Source organism: Scardinius erythrophthalmus (genome assembly GCF_964197995.2).
Source record: "Scardinius erythrophthalmus genome assembly, chromosome: 11".
NCBI classification, from domain to species: Eukaryota; Metazoa; Chordata; class Actinopteri; order Cypriniformes; family Leuciscidae; genus Scardinius; species Scardinius erythrophthalmus.
The window spans coordinates 39,312,411-39,334,429 of NC_138231.1; the positions used below are offsets into that span (position 1 = coordinate 39,312,411).

The window sequence follows — 22,019 nt, forward strand, 5'->3', positions numbered from 1 at the left end:
CATCGCTTCTTTTCTTTGTTTTAAATACTTAATATTTATCTATTTCGGGTCCTGATTAGGAGACAACGAGCACATGAAGCTTTGTGCCGTGCTGCTTATATTTATCAAGCAGTAAGAACGCACCTTCCACGCCCAAACCAAGGCATCTGTGGATGAGAGTCCGATGCAAACATTGCTGGAACAACAGAGAATTTTATAATGACACTATAGCTGCATCCCAATTCAGAGGCTGCATCCTTCGAAGGCTGATTGCGTCACAGCGGCCAGACGAAGGCTGTCTCAATTCGAAGGCTCTTTCAAATGCGTCCTTCGTTTCCCGTGCAATGAAGGATACAACAGATGGATCCTTCGCGGCTCTTGCCTATCCCAGTGTTCATTGCGCTCCAGTGACACCAGGATTTTTTTGAGAGAAATTGAACGCATTGTTGTGTTTCAGCTTATTCAAATATCTAATGATACAAATGCAAAAATAAGAAACCTTTAAACTGTTCAAATGTTGACTTTTATTTTATAAAAGTTTATAATATATAGTTTATGGGCTGCTCTTTAATATATACAGAAATGGACCACGGTGAACATATTTAGACCGGTTTTGAACCCTGTTTTTTATATATAAGAGTTGAATATAACTTATAAAAAAAGTCCAGTACAAACGTTACTGTCACTCATCAACGGCAGTTGTCACAGTTGTTAGGCGACAAGAACAATCCTCTGTAGGGTGTAGGCTAGACCGTCCCATTTAACAACGATCGGGCCGACCTTCGAAGGATGCAGCCTCTGAATCGGGACACACCTTATATTCAACAACTACATCTTATTCCGTGCATAATTACGTCATTACGCCATTTCTACGTCATTGCACATGCAATGTCTTATAGAGCTGATTAGAAAAGGTTTAAACCACCCCTTACAATCCAAATTAAATTTCAATCGAATTTGGCCACTTCATTCTGTTTGACGTGGTTAGCTACATGTGACTTTTTATTCCGGCTGTGCTACTTGAATGATTATAAACGGATTATTAGGGTCCATGTAAACGCAGTTATAGTGTTACAAGCCCACCGTCAGACTCCCATTGTCCTGTTTTTCTAAACTCTAATTTTACAAGTTAGAGTAGGGAGGGAGGAATATTTACTTAGGCCTGGCCTTTCCGTCCTGCACTTTTTTTTTTTTTTTTTTTTTTTTTTTTTTTTTTTTTTTTACAAAACTATTGTATAACTTTCAATGTATAACTTGTATGCACAGTAATTTTATACAACATTTGCTGCTTTGTTTTTGTTGACAGATATTGTTTCTTTTTTTGTAGCGCAACTGTGTTTGTGTTGAGTCAGCATGAAATTAATATTGACGGTTGACCCTATTTACTTAATCACTACATCCCTCTGGATTTATTTCATTCTTCGTTGCAAGTTTTTTTCCAAGGTTGACTGTCACAAATTACAAAAAAAACGGAACTGGGAAAAGACTTAATGGCTGATGTCACCAAGTACTTTTGACATCCCTTATTCTTTCTCTGTATTCAGTCCATTTGATTTGTTCTGACAATGGACTCTTTTCACACTGTGCGATGATGCATTTCCACAGTTATTAACATTGTAAATCTAAAGTTGTTTTATATATATATATCTTTTTTTTTAATGAATAACACTATACTTTGTTATATTACCTGTACATTACAGAAAACTAGTTAACTTGTCTGTGTGAGTGTTTTTTTTTTAAAACAGCAGCTGATGGATTGACATGTTTCTCTCTTCTGACCAATGTAATCAATCACTATATATCCCCCCCACCCCCCTCCTCTTTCATAGAAACGCTATTTTGGATTTTTTTCTTTTCTTTTTTTTCCTCTTGCTATTGAAGCAAATGGGATTGCAAACATTTTGTTGTAGTTTCAGTTCACCACTATAGACGTTTACCCAACGGTTAAACAGCGTCCACTTCTGAGAACCATGGAAATGTGAAAAGGCTCCATTGGCGCATTTAGCATCTCAGCGGTGACATTCACCTGATGAAGTGAGAAGGCCTTTTTTTTCACTTTCTCTGCATCAGCTGAACTTGATGAATCTTCAGGATATTTCCAGCCAAGCCCAAGAACAGTTGTCTTTCCCTCTCTGAGTCTCGCATACAGAAAGAAATCGGATTTATCTGCTGCTTATCAGAATCTGTTGGTTTGGCAAATTCTCTGATATAACCAGTTTCAGCATGAGCTCTGGGGTGATGGGTTCGTCTGCACTGACACAGGAGACAAGGCACCAGGTAACCTGGACATAAAGGAGACTAGGAATGTAATGAGATACATCAAGGATCATTAATTAAAGAAGATAGTGAGAGACAGAAAGAAAGAGAGGTCCAACTTTTCTGCCCAGCTTGCCTCATAACAGCAACACGTGAACATGGAGCACAGACTCAGAGCTGCTGAGTTATTGATGGAGGTGAGCAGGTTCAAGGCTGTTATTTGAGTTCCTCATGTCACTTGTATATAGGATATATGCTCTTCTGCCTTATTTCACCATAATTTCAAGCCAAGAGCAACTATATTAAAGAGGTCAGATGAGAATGAGTATTGACTAGCGATGTACAATATGTAGGTTATGGAGCAATGTTGTTTAAATCTATATTTGCATTTCATTATTTTTTTTTCTTTGGATACCTTATATTATAGTGCTATCATACCTAAATTCACATAAGCATCAAAATTTTGATTTGACATTGACAAAAAACTATAGTTCTCCTTATGAGAAATCACAATGGAGTTTCCAGTAATTCCCTTATGTTCCAGCACAGACAATTACTCCTTAGCGTTTATTATTGAATTAAATCTCCCCAATTTATCAGTTTAAAAGCCCCCCTGTGGTGAAAATCAAGTTTTTAATGTTGTTTATATGTCTATGTGGTGTTTTTAATATGATTTAAGACAAACCATGTGCAAATTCTTAAGTCCTCCTTAAAACTGCAGTGAACCAAAGACAGTCTTAAAATCACAGTTTGAAATCGCTGTTGTTTCTGACGTCACAAACTACCTTGAAACCAATTATGTCAACGTGTGATCATCAACGAGTGGATCTCTGAGCTGGTGGGAGTGAGTGGAGGCGGGGTTAATTTGCATATTCATAGAACCATGTATACTAAATGAGGCAAGGGTGTAGAGTTACATTCAAGCTATTTTAAGGCATGAGTCAAATTTTTTTCCAAGGAAAAAACATTTAAATATGTCATTTTGATGATCAAAGATGAGTTTTAAGGGATGAAATTATTGACTATAGGGGGACTTTAATAGTTTCGCTAAAAGTGCTTTTATCTGGCCAAATGATAAAGCAATAATTACACCGAAATGGGCTTATTAGTAGGTTTTGTCATGCTGAATCATGTCAAAAATTCAAAAGTTTAAATATTCATCTGCTTTAGATGGGTGCTTTAAAGGCCTGTCGAGTTCAGTAACTTGGTTTGTTTTGTTTCCCAGTTTGTTTTTCCAGCGCTTTCATTTACAACCGGCTGTTAAGGGAGAGCTTGTGAATGAGCCTTTTTAATGCTCTTCTATAAAGATGTTTGCTCAGGCCCCTCTCGTCTCTCCTTGGCTGCCCTTAACATCAAGAGGGCATGAGAGCATGCTTTATAATCTGTATAGATATATTGAGTTAGTGTCATTTTTCATGGCACCTTTTCTCTAAGTCTGAATCTAAGCAGGATGTGCCCTCAGTTTACTTGGTGCCGAGAACCTAAACACTGTGGTAAAATAGTAAATCCCTAATGGGAGCATATCACAATCTGCTGCCGTAAAGTGAAATGTTAAGCTTTCTTTTGGAATTACATGAACTATTTTAGGAATTATTAGTATGATTTGTGTAACTCAAGGTGCTGAATGTCAAATATTAAGCCTACAGTTTATCTTTTTATTTTGTATTTTTTCAAATGTGCACTACAATTCAGAAGCTTGGAGTTGGTAAGATTTTTAATGTTTTTGTGAGTCACTTACTTTTCTTTGATAAAAATTTCAAACTGTATAACGGTACAGTTTTAATAAATGTCAAACTGTAATTTATTCCTGTAATGTCAAAGCTGACTATTTTCAGCATCAATAGTCCGGTCTTCAGTGTCACATGATTATTCAGAAATCATTCTAATATGCTGATTTGCTGCTCAAGAAACATTTTTTTATTATCAATGTTGAACACAGTTGTGCTGCTTGATATTTTGGTGGGATTTTCAGTAATATTTAGTGTAACATTAAGAAGATGATATTATAAGGCCATTTCAGTTTTTATGGCACATTTGTTACAAATTTTAACCATTTAGCTGTGTGATTTACTGCAGGTTTTGTGTGTGCTTCATGTTTGTTGCAAGTGTGACAGATGGACAGATGGAACTGAGTGAGAGAGCAACAGGAAGTCTGCAAAGAAAGCAACAGAAGCTGGCAAACGAGTCTCTGTCAAAACTGATTGATGATCCTTCATCTGTCATGGATTATGTATGTTGTGTCTAAAACATTATGTGATCTATCCATAATTATGTGTAACCGCATGCAAGGATTGTGTGGTTCATAATGGACAGTTTTTTGCTGTCAGTGTAAATGCCTCTGAAAAATTTCATGACTTGAAAGTAATAAAACTAATTCAAAGGCATATTCTTTGAGATGTTGTAATATCCAAGCTCAGGTGATTTGGAAGACTTGTGGCTCACTTATATTTTTGCTGTGCTGCTTGCATTTAAGCATGCTTTTTTTTTTTTTTTTTGAAATACAGATTACTTGGCGTTTGAGAATTCTTTTGACGTTTTTACAATTACAGCACTAGTGCGGTGTACAAGTTACAGCATGCTGCCAAGAATCTCCCATAATCCCCTTTGGTCTGCAGACCACACTGGGTCGCCTGACATGTATTGGATGTTTCAAAAACAAGTTTTGTCCTTCCTTGTTTTGGTGGATTTATTAAGTGCTGCTCTACAGCTGTTGAATGCAGATGTGGATGATTAGGACAGACAGTTTTTTTTTTTTTTTGTAGCATCCTTACATGGTGTGTGAATTCTTGAATTACTAGACAGCTATCAAGACTGTAATATATATTCAGCTATTTATATATGCAGACTTGTGATGAATATGAATTCTATTTGCATAAAGCGTTGGAATAAATGTTATTTGCAGACGTTTGGTTGAAGATAGTGTAGGCTATATGTCTGACTTCAAATGACTTCCAGCTGAAATTTCACAGCTGTGTCCAGTCAAGAAACAACTCCCAGACTCATGCTGTTGATGTCTTTGGCTTTTACAAGAAGCATGTCAGTGTGAAGCCCAAGGCATTATCTTTTAAGTAGGTCACAAGGCTTGCAGGGTCCTGAAATACTGCAGGATCCTCACTGAAGTCCTGCCAACCTTCTGATGTTCTTCTGGGACACTGTTCAATCATTGTTCTCTGACCCTGTTTGTCGTTGTTTGTTGTGATTTAGCAATGATATTTTGTCATGCTTATTATTATTTCTTCTAAATTCCATTGTCTGTCTACACATTACACAATAATCTTCACACCTGTTTCCAGCATCACATATTGTAGTTTTTCTATACACACTGGAATCACTGTAAATGTTGAATGTACAGCAATGTGGAGGAGTATTTGGACCAATGGGGTTTCACTGTGGGCGGGGCTTACCCAGCATGACAAAATGGATATGGAAACCAAATGACAAAAATATGTCTTCACACTTGTCACTTTGATGTGCTAGGAATGGTAATGTACCATAAAACTAGTTGTACTATTAATATGTTCTGTTATGTCCTAAAAAATGAGTAATCATCACTTAAAATGTAAAACCAGTATGGCATGTATGTGAATTGTATATGTATTTTGTTTTATTCACAAAAGTTGTATTACAAATAATGGTTTTAATGTTTTTTTGTCAAGAAGTTGAATTAACAATATGCGTTAATTAAATATTTGAATAAAAAAATCCATTAAATAAATAAAAATAATTATATATTTTTTAATTAAAAATATTTACTCTCACTCATAGCTGACATATAATCCAATCTGAAAATTTCAAAATGAAATGCATTTGATTAAAATATCAGCCTTTTAACCATGAGTTCAGTTGATAAGTTACTTTTCTCTTTTTTTTCCCCAGGTTAACTTCGTAGTATGTCAGCTCTGTGCCCTGCTCACGGCCGTGTGGTTCAGGCTCTATCTGCACCCCAGCAAGACAAGCCCTTTTGTGCGGCATGTGGTGGCCACACTGCTGGGCATCTACTTTGCCCTCTTCTGCTTTGGCTGGTGAGTATTTCCATACTGACGCATCCCTCTGTGTGTCCACAAGGAATTTGAAACCAGCTTTTGCTTGTACTCCCAGCTGCTGGACTGCGGGATATGTGCTGGTGTGACGTTCCAGAAAGATACAACGAACGCCAATCAATAGGAAATGTAGCGGTCTGTGAAACTACAGACATTTGATACAGAATAAACAAACAGCTTGAAGGCAATAAAGGGAGCTGAAGCTGACGTCTAGTACAGTCAAGTATCAAACTATGTGGAATTTTTCTGTTGTAAATACACCTATTCATGACTCAAACACAACAGTGCAGACCGGACTTTTTTTTTTAAAGCTTCAAAATGAATCGCATTACACCATTTGATTCATATCAAAGATGGATTTGAAAAGTGGAAAACAGAAATACAAGTGAAGGGTTTGTTTCATTATACAAAAACTTTTTGGATTGAAGTAGTATCATCATTTAAATTTACAATTTGCAATTAGGACTAAAAAGGTTTCATTTATCCATTTGTTTTTTGGAAACATGATCTTTTAGAAAAATCAATATGTGGAAAAAAATATCATGGCTAAATCACAACAAACAGTGTCAGAGAACAATTTAACAGTGTTCCAGAAGAACATCAGAAGTTTGGCATGACTCTCGGTGAGGTTCCTGTAGTATTCAGGACCTTGCAAAGAATTGTGACCTACTTAAATTTTTGTGTCCAATCATATAATTTCCTACAGTTAAAGTTAATGACATTTATTAATAATAATAATTATAATATATCCAGTTAAAACTTTTAAAGAACATTTTTAATTTCCAGTATATTTTGCTAAAAACCTTTAGAGAAACCGTTAGTGTTTTAAGAAATTCCTGCCGATACTAACATCATTATAGATACATTAGTGTCTGTGTTATGAGATCACTATCAGCCATGCTCAAGCTTGTATTGATGAGTCGATGGCGACTCAGATCTGGAACTCATTAACATCTCATTTAAAAAGACAAACAGATCAATAGTCCACACTGAAAGATAGAGAGACTTCTGCTCGCTAATTAGTGGCGTCTTTTCAAACCCTTATTAAAGTGTCTCTGTTGTGTGTGTGTGTGTGTGTGTGTTTAAGTGGGTCTGACTTGCAGATAAGCTTCCGTAAAGTCTCTTTAAGGCAGTTCTCTTTGGGGGATCTGGGTAATGGGCATACAAATTTGGCTCACTTCTTCTTCAGATTGTTTCAATAATGTCAAATCAGCAAAAGAAAAATTATAAAATATATATAAATACACACACAGTGTGCATTTTATGTATACAAATATACATATACAGTGCATTTTATGTATACAAATATACATATACATATACATATGAAGAGTTCAGATGCAAAAACCTCTAAATGCCATCTGAAATTTCCTCCTAGAATGTAATTTCACTTAAATGGCAATGCAAATTACCTATTAATTGCCATTTAAGTGAAATTATTGAACTTAAATATACGAGCTTGATAAAAATGATCATTCTAGGAGGAAATTTCAGATGGCACTTAGAGGCTTTTGCATCTGAACTCTTCATATATATATGTATATACATATACATACATACCTACACACACACACACACACACACACACACACATTTCACAAAAAAAAAACGAGATTTTTCATGCTGATCCAGGTCATTTGCATTTACATAAAGAGTAAAAAAAAAAAAAACAGACCTTACTTTTATCGAAAAGTTCATTAGCTCTTTTAACCTCAACGTAGAACTCTATTCCTACCGCTGCCATTATTAAGCATTACATAATGAAGCAAAAATGTACTGCATTTAAAAACAGCATTTTCTCTCTTTTCTACAGGTATGCGCTTCATTTCCTTCTCCAGAGCGGCATTACTTACGGCATAATGATTCTGACCGGAGTTGAGCACATGCACAAGTGAGTCCATATTTTTACATCTTTAGAATCATTGTCTTCAGAATCAACATTAAATTAATGTTTTTTTACTTTATTAAAGACCCTATGAAATGGCTGGGCAAGTGCAGCATTTCTTGTATTGACATAGTGCACAAATATGCTCTCAAAGCTAATAAACTGACTAAAAGGGACTAAATTAAAATGTTGAAATTATGGGGTCTTTAATACACATTAAAGACAAATTTCACTTTAATAATTACTCTCTTAATCTTAAACAGTGTTATTCCAAAGGAAAAAGTTTGTCCCAATGTCTTTCATCAAAATGTACACTACCATTCAAACGTGCTTAAAAAAAAATTATTTTTGAAAGAAGTCTCTTACGTTCACCAAGGCTGCATTTATATTAAATGTATCTATTTCAATATAATTATAAAATGTAACGTAAAATCAAAGCAGCCATTACTTCAGTCTTCATTGTCACATCTTCAGAAATCCTTCAGAAATCTTTCTAATATGTGACCCATGCTGGCAAAGTGAGTCTGAATGCGCACAGGATAAATACGAGCTTCAGGCAAAACAAGTGAAAAATGTCAAATTGGAGGTTTTCACAAAAATGTGTTCATTTAAGCCCTCGTCAAGCGATCCCAATGACCCAAATAGCAATTAAACATCTATAAGTCTCTTTATTTGTACGTTTTCTGAGAGGAGTACCTTTCCTTTTTCCATGAAAAATGTCATTTTTCTCTGCTCGCTTCTTGACGGCTGTGCTTCCCCTCAGCACAAGTTTGGTATTGTTTTAAAGCGCATCATTCCGACTTTGTAAATATTCATAGCAAATTATCAATGGCATGAACCAATGAAATATGAAATGTGATTTTCAAACTCATGCTGATGTAAACAAAACTATCTTTCTCGCGCTGACCGACGCATCCTAAGCGTGCACACAAAGACGCCACGGACCGAGCGTGATCCCGATATACACACACACACACAGAATTACAGTAGTTCAAAATATCTGTCTTGGCAATTATTCACACAAAAATGATGTATTAATTCACACCGCACAGACAAACTGGTTTCTGTTGGTGTTGGTCAGGGTTTGTCTTCACATTGACTGACCATAAAATTCTAAATCCAACTGCCAACTCGTTTGTTGGCATTTGTCTGTGGTTCCTATTGGGGGAAAACATCTGAAAAACATTATATTGGATCTGTGCGGTACAGTAGGTGTTAATATATAGGCTGTCTCTGTATATTGCTGTTCATTAATGTTAATCAAACAATTGTGGTATCATGGGGAAAAAAGTTTAATATATATTTTCCCTATAGATATTTGGTTTTTATACCAAGACTTTGACTTTGACTAGACTTTGCTTCCCCTATCGACCTCAAACAGGTGTTGCTCAGTCATTTTTTGTCTGATTCCAACAAATTATCATTTTGAAGATTTTTTTAATAGAGAATGTGAAAATAACTCTAATTTCTAATAAACTCATTTATGACTCGTTTTGCCAGCATGGGTCACATATGCTGATTTGGTGGTCAAAAAATAAAATAAAACATTTGGTAACACTTTATTTTACAGTGTCCTTGTTACATATGTTACATGTACTTACCATAGTAATAACAGTAAATGATTCATAATTACACGCAACTAACCCTCAACCAAACCCTAATTCTACCCTAACCCTATAGTAAGTACATGTAGTTACTTAATATTACTCAGTACTTAAATATATAATCACACTGTAACAATGACACCTTAAAATAAAGTGTAACCACATTTCTTATCATTAATGTTGTGCTGCTTAATATTTTTCAGGATCTTGGGTTAATAGTAAGTTCAAAAGAAAGCATTTATTTGAAAGAGAAATCTTTTGTAACATTATTTATATCCTTGCTGAATAAAAGTATTGATTTCTTTACCGTTAAAAATTTTGTGGTCAATAAGATTTTTCTTTTTTGCTGACATCACCAAGAGTTCATTATTCAACCCAATTGATTCAATCAATTCCTGTTGATTCAAATTAATTACAGTCCATTTCTTTTTGTCATTGCATGTCCTGTTTCATTAGGAAATATGTCACAATACAGAAGTACAACTGATTGTGAACACTATTACATTAAAAACTTTTTACTTCGAATTCAATAGAGCCCATTGAGCAGTGCGTGAATCCTTCATAGCCCCCTTTTCATTCAAAAGGTGAACTAAGGTCCATGCAGATAGAAATCGTGCCCTTTCTTCTGATGAAAGAGTTGAAAACTGACCCAAAGATAATTCTAATGAGAAAGACCTCATTCCCCTCACTGGCTGACCATCAGTCACTGTCCTCCGCATAGGTGTAATAAAATCTTCCATTATTTCCCTGCTGCCGTCTCCTGCCAGAACCTTCTTACTAGGTGGTAAATATAAAACTGCCTCAATGTCAGACTTTTGCTAAATGGCCCTTTAGGGACATTTTGTTTCAAATGAGGTGATATTACTGTCTTTGGAGTTGTTAAGGTAGACAATTCTTCCTCCTCCTTTTTCTGTCTTCTATTGGTGAGTTGTGTAGAAAGGCGATTGACTTGAATGGTTGTGTCGTTTTGGGAAACATACAGCGGTTGAGACCGTTCTATTTTTGTCCGCCTTTAGGAGGGCAAACAGTTTTGCAGACGTGCAAAACACACTTGCATTGTTGAATGGAAAACACACGCACACCTAGTCTATCTTTGTACTCACACCTGCAGTGTCTGGGGACCTGAGCTGAATGTGTCATCACTAAAGCTCGAGTGTGTGTGTGTATAAGAAATAATGAGAAAGACTGGGAGCTTCTAGTCCCTTCAAGTCCCTTGAGTTGTGCTAGTCCCTTCAAGCTTTATCTGATTTTTCCATAACTTTGTCCATGAGATAAAACAGATCTTACGTTTTAAAACCACATGATTACTGGACTAATGACATTCTGTTGTCATGTAACCCTGAACACAACAGAAGCAAAATAGACTTGGGAAAAAAAAATCTGTATTTTTTTTTATAAAAGCTGTGGCTGATGTCTTCCACCGCTCTCAAATAGTACATTTGCATTCACATTAGAAAACCACTTATTGTGAGAAATCAGCATTCACATTTGCATCTTGTCCTCGCTGCTTTTTCCCTGACTTAGTCATGACTCAGGAAACTAAGCAGAATATGCTACTTGCTACTAAATGCATCAAACAAAACTAACCTGGAAAACAGCATGATTAGAAGAAGGAAAGATTTGTTTTGTGATAATGACAGGCTGACTGTCTATTTATCCAGCTCACACAGTTACTTACATAAGTTGCATACATACAGTGCAAAAATAAATGGACATGCAATTATATTTTGATTCAAATTATTTTATAATATGAGAAGAAACAATATTCAAAGGTCCTATAACTTTTACATTTGTTCGTGATTTGCTAGATTACTCGCAAAAAAACAAACAAAGTTTAATATACTAGACAAATGTATGTTCATTAAAAAATGCTCATTTATTTTAATAATTTACATGACTATTACAGGTCTAGAAATTATACTTCTAAAATTAGGATTCCTATATCCAGATTTTTCAATACAAATCTGTTTCTTCAAAGAAAAAAAATTAAAATGATATCATGTTGAGTGAAGCCTTTGGGAAGTTTGCTGAGACCTCACAATGGGCCCTGGCCCCCATTCTGCCATAAAATGATACAAGAGATGTAAAACTAGCACAGCTTTGTAGAAAATGTATTGCAGTTTGCAAAATTATGCAAACAATTGGCCAATCAGAATCCAGTTTTCCAGAGAGCCATTTAAAAATACCAAACAGACTGAGCAAACACATGCGGTATATCTGACAGTGATAATGAAACGCCTCTATGGCACTAACAGTTTCACCTGTGTGTGTGTGTGTGTGTGTGTGTGTGTGTGTGTGTGTGTGTGTGTGTGTGTGTGTGTGTGTGTGTGTGTGTGTGTGTGTGTGTGTGTGTGTGTGTGTTTGAGACTATGTATGTGTGCCTTTTCTCATCTTCTACCCCCATTTTAATTTCCACATCTTTTTTTCTCCATTGTACAAGAATAGGGAGCAATAATGTCATTAATTTGGGTAGAGAATAATGGTTTATCCACACACACACACACACACACGCACACACGCACACACACACACACACACACACACACACACACACACACACACACCCTGTGTTGAGAGTTAATTTCCGGAAACATCACTGAGTTTTTTTATTTTATTTTTTAAATAAAGTTTGTACTTGTTTCTGGGTTTTAATGGATCACAATAAATCTCAGTATGACATCCTTTCAGATCTTCATGATATCAAAGCTCTTATAAAACTACAATTTATTTGTATTACCTGAAGAAAACCGGTTGCAAGTGCATTAATGCTTCTGAAATGGCTCGGATGTGAAACATGCTCTTTGGTTCACATTGCAGATACTGTTTGGTGGTCGCCCTGGGTTATCTTAGCTTCTGCCAAATCACCCGGGTTTACGTCTTTGATTACGGCATGTACTCTGCCGATTTCACAGGGTAAGAATATCCCTTTCTATGTGAGGTTTCTGAGCTTCATTGTCGCTGTTGTGTTGTGTACCCATATGTTTTATTCTTTCTCTCTCCCTGACAGGCCGATGATGGTCATCACACAGAAGATAACCAGTGTGGCTTTTGAGATCCATGATGGTGAGTGTGTGTGTTTGGTTAAAGTTTAGAAAACACACAGCAATGATGCATTGGGATTCTGTTCTGGATGCTGTTCCAGGCTGCTGCTGTTGTGATTGTCAAATGTGCTGCCAAAGGGCCAGAGAAACTAATTAAAGAAATGGAAAGCAGTGGGATGAACTGAAAGCAGATGAAAACAAGCCTCCCTCCTTCTCTTCACCCCTCGATTGTTCCACAGGGTGACATATCACCCTTATGATGAGTGCTCGCCATCTTGCACTATTACCGTTATCACTAATTCATTTCTTTGTCCTCTGCCGAGTTCATCTGCTGGCCTGCAAACCTTTGTCACGGAGTAGCTTTTGAACAGAGCGGATTCCCTTTAGATTTGCTTTTGTCCTCTCTGCTGAAACCTCACTGGATGTCTAGTGCAAGAGTAGGACTGGCTGATACTTTGGCTAATACCTTGTCACATTTTGTCTATACTATTTATGCTACACAGTTAAAATTCTGAATTCTTAGTTTATTTTATGTTTATGTAGTTATTGTTTTAGTTTTTAGTTTCCTTTTTTATAATATACCATCTAACACTAAATTGAAATTAATTTGTGGAGTCATTCAAATATAATATGTAATTTAAGTGTAATAGTAAAATATAGTTTAGTTTAAATCTTTCCCAGTTATGTTTGTTTTTTGTCAAATAACAGAAATGTTTTTTTTTTTTTTTAACAATAATAACTCCACTGTAGCAGTACTCGCATTAATATACAGTAGAATTAAGTTGATGTGGTGTCACAGATGTGCCAGCTATGCGTTTTTAAAGTCATGCTTTTAGAGTCTGCTTTTAGCTTGTTACATAACATGAAGCTATTTTTGCACCAGACATATAATTTGTTATGAATAATCTTTTAGTTAATGTCTGTTAATGTGATGAAGTACCTTTCATTTGGAAAGTGTTTAATTCACTGGATTCACTTTAATTCACTAACCCTAATCCAGAAATGAGTGTTACCACATTGGTTATTTTTGATATATTGCGATATATTCTGTTAGCGTGATATAAAATGAATCATTTGGTGATATAAATTGTATGTAAGCTGTCCGTCAGGACTAAAGTGGTTTCACTCGCCTGTTGCCCTGAATAACCTGTCATTGATATTCCCTATGGTCTGTAGGACACTAATAGGACAAAGGCCTTGCTAAACTCCATTACTACCTCTGGTACATGTTGGGGCCTATTGTGAGTGAAGCTCTGTCTCTGCACTGCTCGCTGGGTCACACATAAACCTTAATGAAAACTTTTTAAGTGGCTCGTTTTGTAATATGCATAAGGCTTGCAATACAACACGAAGAAATTAAAGCCACTTACGCTGGGTCGCCTTGCCTTGTCTTATCGTGTGTGCCATAAGACAAACAACTGAGGCAGAGGAGACTCATGAGACAAGCACATGAACTCTGAGCCAAGTCAATTTACAGCACATTTCTTCCCTCTCTAATTCCCTCTGTAAATCAGGGAGAGGCCAGGGATTGTTAGATGAAACCACTTCTCACAAGCTCAGAAGCTGAGCAGGTACAATACTTCCTCTGTGCTCAGATTCAAACGTCAAGATTTCCAGCAAAATTTTGTTTAAAGAAATATTTCGGCCAAAATTTTTAATTCTGTCATCATTTACTCACCCTTGAACATTTGACATTTCAAACCCTTATGACTTTGTTTCTGTGGAAAACAGAAAAAGGAGGCATTTTAATTATATTATATTGTATTGTATTATATTGTATTGTATTGTATTGTATTGTATTGTATTGTATTGTATTGTATTGTATTATATTATATTATATTATATTATATTATATTATATTATATTATATTATATTGTATTGTATTGTATTGTATTGTATTGTATTGTATTGTATTATATTATATTATATTATATTATATTATATTATATTATATTATATTATATTATATTATATTATATTATATTATATTATATTATATTATATTATATTATATTATATTATATTATATTATATTATATTATATTTTATTATATTTTATTATATTTTATTATATTTTATTATATTTTATTATATTTTATTATATTTTATTATATTATATTATATTTTATTATATTTTATTATATATATTTTTTTATGTTAACAGGAATGGCGAGGAAGGAAGATCAGCTCAACCAGGGTCAAAAACTGTTGGCTATAAGGTATGTAGATTTAAAAGAAGCTTTAAATTAAACTGTTTACTGTACAATACAAAGACAAAATTAAACTGATGAGTGTATATGATGAGTGTATATGATTGTAGTCTAGAAAAATAGTTGCTTTGCCCTTTATATTTATACCTGCAAGCTATCTCAAGTCTTTTCACTAGATATGATGTAATGCAGTTCTAAAATCATCCTCTTTTCCTCCGTGTTTGTGTTTCATCCAGACGGATGCCCAGTTTATTGGAGTACTTCAGTTATAACTGTAATTTCATGGGCATATTGGCTGGTCCCACCTGCTCCTATAACGATTACATTGCCTTCATTGAGGGCACTCCCTATCGGCACAGAGAGCTTGAGACCAAGGGGAAAGTCAATGGGAAGAGCAGACTGAACGACCCATCACCAAATGTTCGTTTTACTTAGTCGTTTGTATTTTTCTTTTGAATAACTTCAGTTTATCACAAATAGCATAAAGGCTGAACAAATCTTCAAAAGTGTGGGGTCGGTAAGATTATTATTATTATTATTATTTTAATTTTTTTTTGTGGAAAGAAGTCTCTTATGTTCACCAAGGATGCATTTATTTGATCGAAAATACAGTACAAACTGTTTAAAATTACAATTTAAAATCACTGTTTTCTATTTAAATATATGTTAAAATGTAATATATTCCTATGATGGCAAGATGGATTTTCAGTATCATTACTCCAGTCTTCAGTGTCACATGATCCTTCAGAAATTATTTTAATATGCTGATTTTCTGCTCAAGGAACATTTCTTATTATTGTCAATCTTAAAACCAATCTTAAAAATTTCCTTTTTGTGGAAAGAGTCTTTGATGAACATAAAGTTCAAAAGAACAGTATTTATTTGATATAGAAATCGTGTGTAATAATGTTAAAGTCTTAAGTCTCATTTTTGATCAATTGCATCCTTGTTGAATAAAAGTATTAATTTCTTAAAAAACGTACTCGCCCCAAACTTTTGAATATTGGTTTGTTATCAATATGTTATATAAAGCTATTCCTAAAATGTATGTGATTGGCTTATTACAAATTCATATCAATTTGTGCATTTCTGTTTCTTAACAGACAGAGGTCATCCGAAAACTGGCCACCTGCTTCATCTCGTTGCTGGTCTTCCTCTCCGTCTGCAAAGTCTGTCCTGTGGAGCGTAACGTTGATGATGATTTTATTGCCACCACACCCTTCTATGCTCAGGTGGTCTACCTGTATTTGTCCATGCTGACCACCCGGCCTAAATACTACTTTGTTTGGACTCTGGGTGCGTGGATTTCCTGCCTCTCCTTCTCTTCCCATCTGTCTAGCTTTCTCCTTTTCTTGTTTTGATCTATTTTGAAAGATAATAATTTGTCTAAACCGATTGTCTGTTTTCTTCCATTCTGATGCGGGATATTATGTTTTGATTAATATTAGCAGGAGCCTCATGCGTCTAGTAGTCTGAGGGGGAATAAGATATAATCAGTCAGCAAATATAAATTATGTATAAATATATATAAATATAAAATATACACTCATCAGCCACTTTATTAGGTACACCTTGCTAGTACTGGGTTGAACCCCCTTTTGCCTTCAGATCTGCCTAGTTCTTTGTGGCATAGATTCAACAAGGTGCTGGAAACATTCCTCAGAGATCTTGGTCCATATTGACATGATAGCATTACGCAGTTGTGCAGATTTGTTGGCTGCACATCCATGATGCGAATCTCCCGTTCCACCGCATCCCAAAATTGCCCTATTGGATTGAGATCTGGTGTCGGTGGAGGCCATTTGAGTATAGTGGACTCGCTGTCACGTTCAAGAAACCAGTTTGAGATTATTTGAGATTTGTTACATGGCGTTATTCTTGCTGGAAGTAGCCATCAGAAGATGGGTACACTGTGGGTTATAAAGGGATGGACATGGTAAGCAACAATACTCAGGTAGGCTGTGGCGTTTAAACAATGTTCAGTTGGTACTAAGGGACCAAAAGTGTGACAAGAAAATCCCCCCACACCTGAATCGTTCATACAAGGCAGGATGGATCCATGCTCCTATGTTGTTTACACCAAATTCTGACCAGGCAACGTTTTTCCAATCTTCTATTGTCCAAATTTGTTGAGCCCGTGCGACTCATTGTCTCAGTTTCCTGTTCGTAGCTGACAGGAGTGGCACCTGGTGTCTTCTGTTGCTGTAGGCCATCTGCTTCAAGGTTTACGTGCGTTCAGAGATGCTCTTCTGCATACCTCAGTTGTAATGAGTGGTTAATTGAGTTACTGTATAATAGATAATGCACCCTGCCACACTGCAACATTTTTTGGAGGAACATGACAAAGATTTCAAGGTGTAACCTTGAAATTCCCCAGATCTCAATGCGATTTAGTATCTATGGGATGTGCTGGACCACCTCGCAACTTGCAGGACTGCTGCTAAAAAGGTTGAGTCCATGCCTCAACTCAACAGAGCTGTTTTGACAGCACGAGGGGCATCTATACATTAATGTTGTGGCTGATCAATGTATGTATTGGAATCCATTTGGCATTTTAATCTTAAGGACGTGACCCCTCATTTTGAATGGGCATGAAGCTTCTGTCTGTTAGTCTGTTTTCCTATTTCCCAAGTTGTCCTTTCTATCATCATAATGTGTTATACATATCTGTTGAACCATACGGGAAAGAATAATTTAATCAAGCACGAGCAATATGTCTTTCACGTTCCATCATTATCATTTATGCTGTACCTCGGGCATGATTAATTACACATTAGGATGCTTCATCCATCATCTGTTGTGAGGACTGGTTGTGTGACCCATTTGAATTGGGATCAACATCTTACACAACACAGACTTGGTCCTAATGGCTTGTGTTTTACTGCCCCCTTCAGACAAAAGATGGAACTGAAACTCATATTCCTGTGCAACAATTCAATGCATACTAGTAAATTATGAAATAGTAGGAACAAGATTTTACCATTATTTATAGTACTTGTATTACACTCTTCTTTGTAATGTGAAACACTAAATCAAACATAATCAGAATTCACAGATTGCCTAATTTGACAATTACATACTTGCTCAATTATAACACGATATAAAGGGAGAGACAAACTATTTTGGGTGTCATAACATTTGTTTTGATATGAGAGTATCTTGACACTCATACTGTATTTCTAAATAGCTGATGCCATCAACAACGCAGCAGGATTTGGCTTTAATGGCTACGACAGTGATGGTTTGCCTCGATGGGATCTCATTTCCAACCTCAGGATCATGAATATAGAGGTTAGTTTCCCCCCCGACCCTGAATGAATCGGAAGTGTCATAATCAGTCAAGTTAACTCTTATATTTTGCAGCTTGCCACCAGCTTTAAGGTATTCCTGGATAACTGGAACATCCAAACAGCACATTGGCTTAAGAGGTAAGAACAGGAAGAGCACATTGTACTATTGTACACTAATGTTAAAATGTTTTGGGGTTGATAAGATTTTTAATGTTCTTAAAATAAATCTTTAATGCTCACCAAGGCTGTATTTATTTGGTCAAAACCACTTTTAACCCGTAATATTATGAAATGTTATTACAATTACAACTGTTTTCTAATTTTATATATTTTAAAATTGGCAAAGCTGAATTTTCAGCATCATTACTCCAGTCTTCAGTGTCACATGATCCTTCATAAATCATTCTAATATGCTGATTTGGTGCTCAAGAAATAATGTTTTAAAAACAGCTTGTGCTGCTTAGTAATTTTGTGGAAACCGTGATACATTTTTTTCAGTATTCTTTTGAAACATTAATCTTTTTTTAACATTTTTTAAAGTCACTCTCCCTTTTGATCAGTTTAATACATCCTGGCTGAAGAAAAGTATTAATTTCTTTAAAAAAGAAGCTTACTGGCCTCAGACTTTTGAACGATATTGTAATTACCTGTCACCCATCTACCTTCATGAATGCTGTGCTTGTTTAAAATAATGCGTGACCAAGATTGCATGAGGATTATCACCACTGATCCATCTACTGGGGATTTTTCATAATTACCCAGTTATGATCAATAATTAACATGGAAACAGGCAATCAACAGAAACTATACTAAGATTCACAGCATTAGATGAAAAGAGGAAGTATCATTTCCTTCCTCCTTTCATTTGCATGCTAAAATTATTATTGCATAGTGTTTTATTATGTGTGACGCTGTGTGTTGTCTTGTAGGGTGTGTTATGAACGTTGTCCTTACAATCCCACTGCTGCCACCTTCCTTCTGTCAGCCATGTGGCATGGAGCTTACCCGGGCTACTACCTCACCTTCCTCACTGGCATCGTCATCACTCTTGCAGCCAGAGCTGTGAGTGACATCACACTCTACCAAACATAAAATACACTCTCACTCACATCAGATGTTGCTATTTGTTTCGCCATGAGGAGCACTGGGACTTTTCAAATTTTGGTTTGAAACCAAATGAGATTAAAAAGTAAATATTTCCTCAGTGTGAATGACATCTGTCTCTTAGCAGCACAGCAAAAAAACAAAACAAAACAAAAACATGCTCTACACGACTACTTATGATAAAGCTATTACATAACACCTAATTTTTTATAAATATTGGTAAATACTACACAGTAGCTGAGACAGAAATTTATCACAAATCTTTTGGTGGTAAAAAAAAAAGCATTTTAATTGAATTCATACCAATTTTGGAATAAATGAAGCATGTGCCATTTAGTTTCGTCTTATATCTACATGACTGGTAATGAAAAAGCCTTATATGCCCTGAAACTTTGAATGTACATCAATTTGAGATGATTTTTCAAGCGTAGCAAAAATGCAACTCCGGGCATTAGGGGGTCAAGCTTTTTTAGATTTGTTCTCACACACTAAAGCCTATTCAATGAATGAAAAACTAGTCTGTGTGACTGTTTGAACATTATTTATATAATAAAATATATTTTTTAATTAAGTGGTATTACAATTAATATATTTATTATAATGTTTAAATGGTCAAATTGTGAAATTTGTTAACTTTTCATGACTTTATCCTTACTGGTGTTTTGTGATGAATAATTTGCCTAAACAAAATGGTTTTAACATCAATTTCTTCCTAAAGAAAATTAAGGGTGAAAAAAATAACACATCATGAATATCAGGGTCTATGAGGGTTAAGGTTGTTATTCCTCCATTTCTTAATGTTGTGTTCCCTTTTCTCCTTCAGGTGAGGCACAATGTAAGACCGTACTTCTTGGGTTCGCCAACTCACAAGTTTGTGTATGATGTCATCACATGGGCGGCAACACAGATTGCCATTTGTTACACAGTGGTTCCCTTTGTGCTGCTTTCTGTGGGCCCCTCGCTCAAGTTCTACAGGTTGGCAGGACAAACAAGAACAGATACTTAAAATGCAGAACTACTTTTTTTTATTTTTTGTCTTCATTCATGACATTCTGCTGTCTCCATCTCTCTGTAGGTCACGGTACTTCTGCATCCACATAGGCTGTATACTGCTGGCCATTGCTCTGCCTGTGAAACCACGCCACCTGCGGCTGAAAGAGCAACAGTCTGCTGTACAACCGAGCCTGGAGAGCACAGACAGCAACAGCAACCAGAAACCAAAAGCCACATGAGTCCTGGAACACCTTACCAAACTTCTCTACACACACAGACTGGGCAAATGTACCTATTCTCCAGCCACACATGAAGAGAGTCAGATAAACTAAAGCTCACAAATAAACCAACAAACCAGCCTTTATCTGGACTGATAGAGTAAGTCATCTCTTGACTCAGTATAGTGGTACTGGGATTCGACAGTGATTTGAGATGATGGAATCAAACCTGAGTCTGACTGCTATAAGAAGAGTTTTATTGCCAAGAAAACACTTGTATAGAATCATGTGACCTTGCCTTTATAATCCCACTTGTCACAGCAAGTATTAGTGCCCTAACCTGGTGGTCTTGTATCAGGTTGTTAATTGGATTTTCTTGCAAGGGACAAGGCCTTTATCAGTTGCAGAAAGCAGGCAATATTATATTTGAAAACAGAGTTTTCATGTCGCAGGGGTGAAAATAAATATGACTAACTAAACTAACAGGAAAAATAATAATGGATTTATTGGAAAAGGGAAGTTTAAAGTATACAGGATGTCTGTGCAACGATAAAAAGTTTAATGTCCACAAAATTTAAGACAAATTGGTTCTTTTTCAAAGTCAGAAAGTCTGAATTGAGATATAATTCCATGGCTGAACCATTAAAACTGGGCTCTTTGCTCTTTGTCAATGTTATGTTTGTTATGGTCTGTTGTAACGTCTTGTCCATTTAGTCTTCACATAAACTCTGAAAGTTACACATAATACATTCCACTCTAAAGACCAGAGATTCTTTTCTCATAAATGAAAGTATTTCTCAGTCTAAACTGGGAATTTTAGAATGTTAGAGTTGAATGAAGCTGATGTTTGTGTTAAAGTTTAATGAAATGATAGAGGATGTCCACTGGATTTGTTTGAACTGTATTATGTTCGCTGTGTGGATCTGGTACTTTTTTTTTTTTTTTTTTTTTTTGCAGATTATGTGATTAAAAGAGGTCTTTTTACTACTTTTGTGGTGTATTTGTTTTCTGATTAACTATTTTGCAAAGATAATGTGCACGCTATAGTTACACATTAATTAATCTGAAGTGAAATGTTTGAAACATATTAATAATTTAGCCTTCTGCATTCTCAAATGCCTCCACCTGAGCAGTCCTCAACATCTGCTCTTTGCTCTGCAGACATAAACCATGTACTTTGTGCCACTACAGATAACAATAAGTCACTTGATCTTGCTGACATGATATAGGGATGTTACTTACACTACAATCACTTTTTATGTCCCAGGGGCAGATTATTACTTTGCTGTAATGAGATGTGATGTGTGAAGGAAAAGAAAAATCAAGTTAAATATAATAATAATAATAATACATTTATTTTATATAGTACCTTTAAAAGTTGCTTTCTCAAAGCGCTTT

The 22,019-nt window shown here is 35.5% G+C and overlaps 1 protein-coding gene across 2 annotated transcripts in view; it reads left to right on the forward strand.

Annotated features, from left to right (window-relative positions):
- The window catches only part of mboat2b (membrane bound O-acyltransferase domain containing 2b), a 29,662-nt gene extending 8,053 nt beyond the window's left edge, over positions 1-21,609 (forward strand). The window contains exons 1-13 of one of the 2 annotated variants that reach the window (XM_081378627.1): positions 4,348-4,465; positions 6,112-6,257; positions 8,089-8,166; positions 12,582-12,677; positions 12,772-12,827; positions 14,971-15,025; positions 15,253-15,436; positions 16,120-16,312; positions 18,204-18,307; positions 18,380-18,444; positions 19,236-19,368; positions 20,234-20,385; positions 20,486-21,608. In XM_081378627.1, the coding sequence (XP_081234753.1) occupies positions 4,358-4,465; positions 6,112-6,257; positions 8,089-8,166; positions 12,582-12,677; positions 12,772-12,827; positions 14,971-15,025; positions 15,253-15,436; positions 16,120-16,312; positions 18,204-18,307; positions 18,380-18,444; positions 19,236-19,368; positions 20,234-20,385; positions 20,486-20,642 (1,527 nt within the window). In that variant the 5' untranslated portion in view covers positions 4,348-4,357 and the 3' untranslated portion in view covers positions 20,643-21,608. Of the gene's footprint in view, positions 1-4,347; positions 4,466-6,111; positions 6,258-8,088; positions 8,167-12,581; positions 12,678-12,771; positions 12,828-14,970; positions 15,026-15,252; positions 15,437-16,119; positions 16,313-18,203; positions 18,308-18,379; positions 18,445-19,235; positions 19,369-20,233; positions 20,386-20,485 lie in introns of those variants that run through there. The other variant, XM_081378628.1, reaches the window with a different exon arrangement.
- Positions 21,610-22,019: the final 410 nt, after the last annotated feature.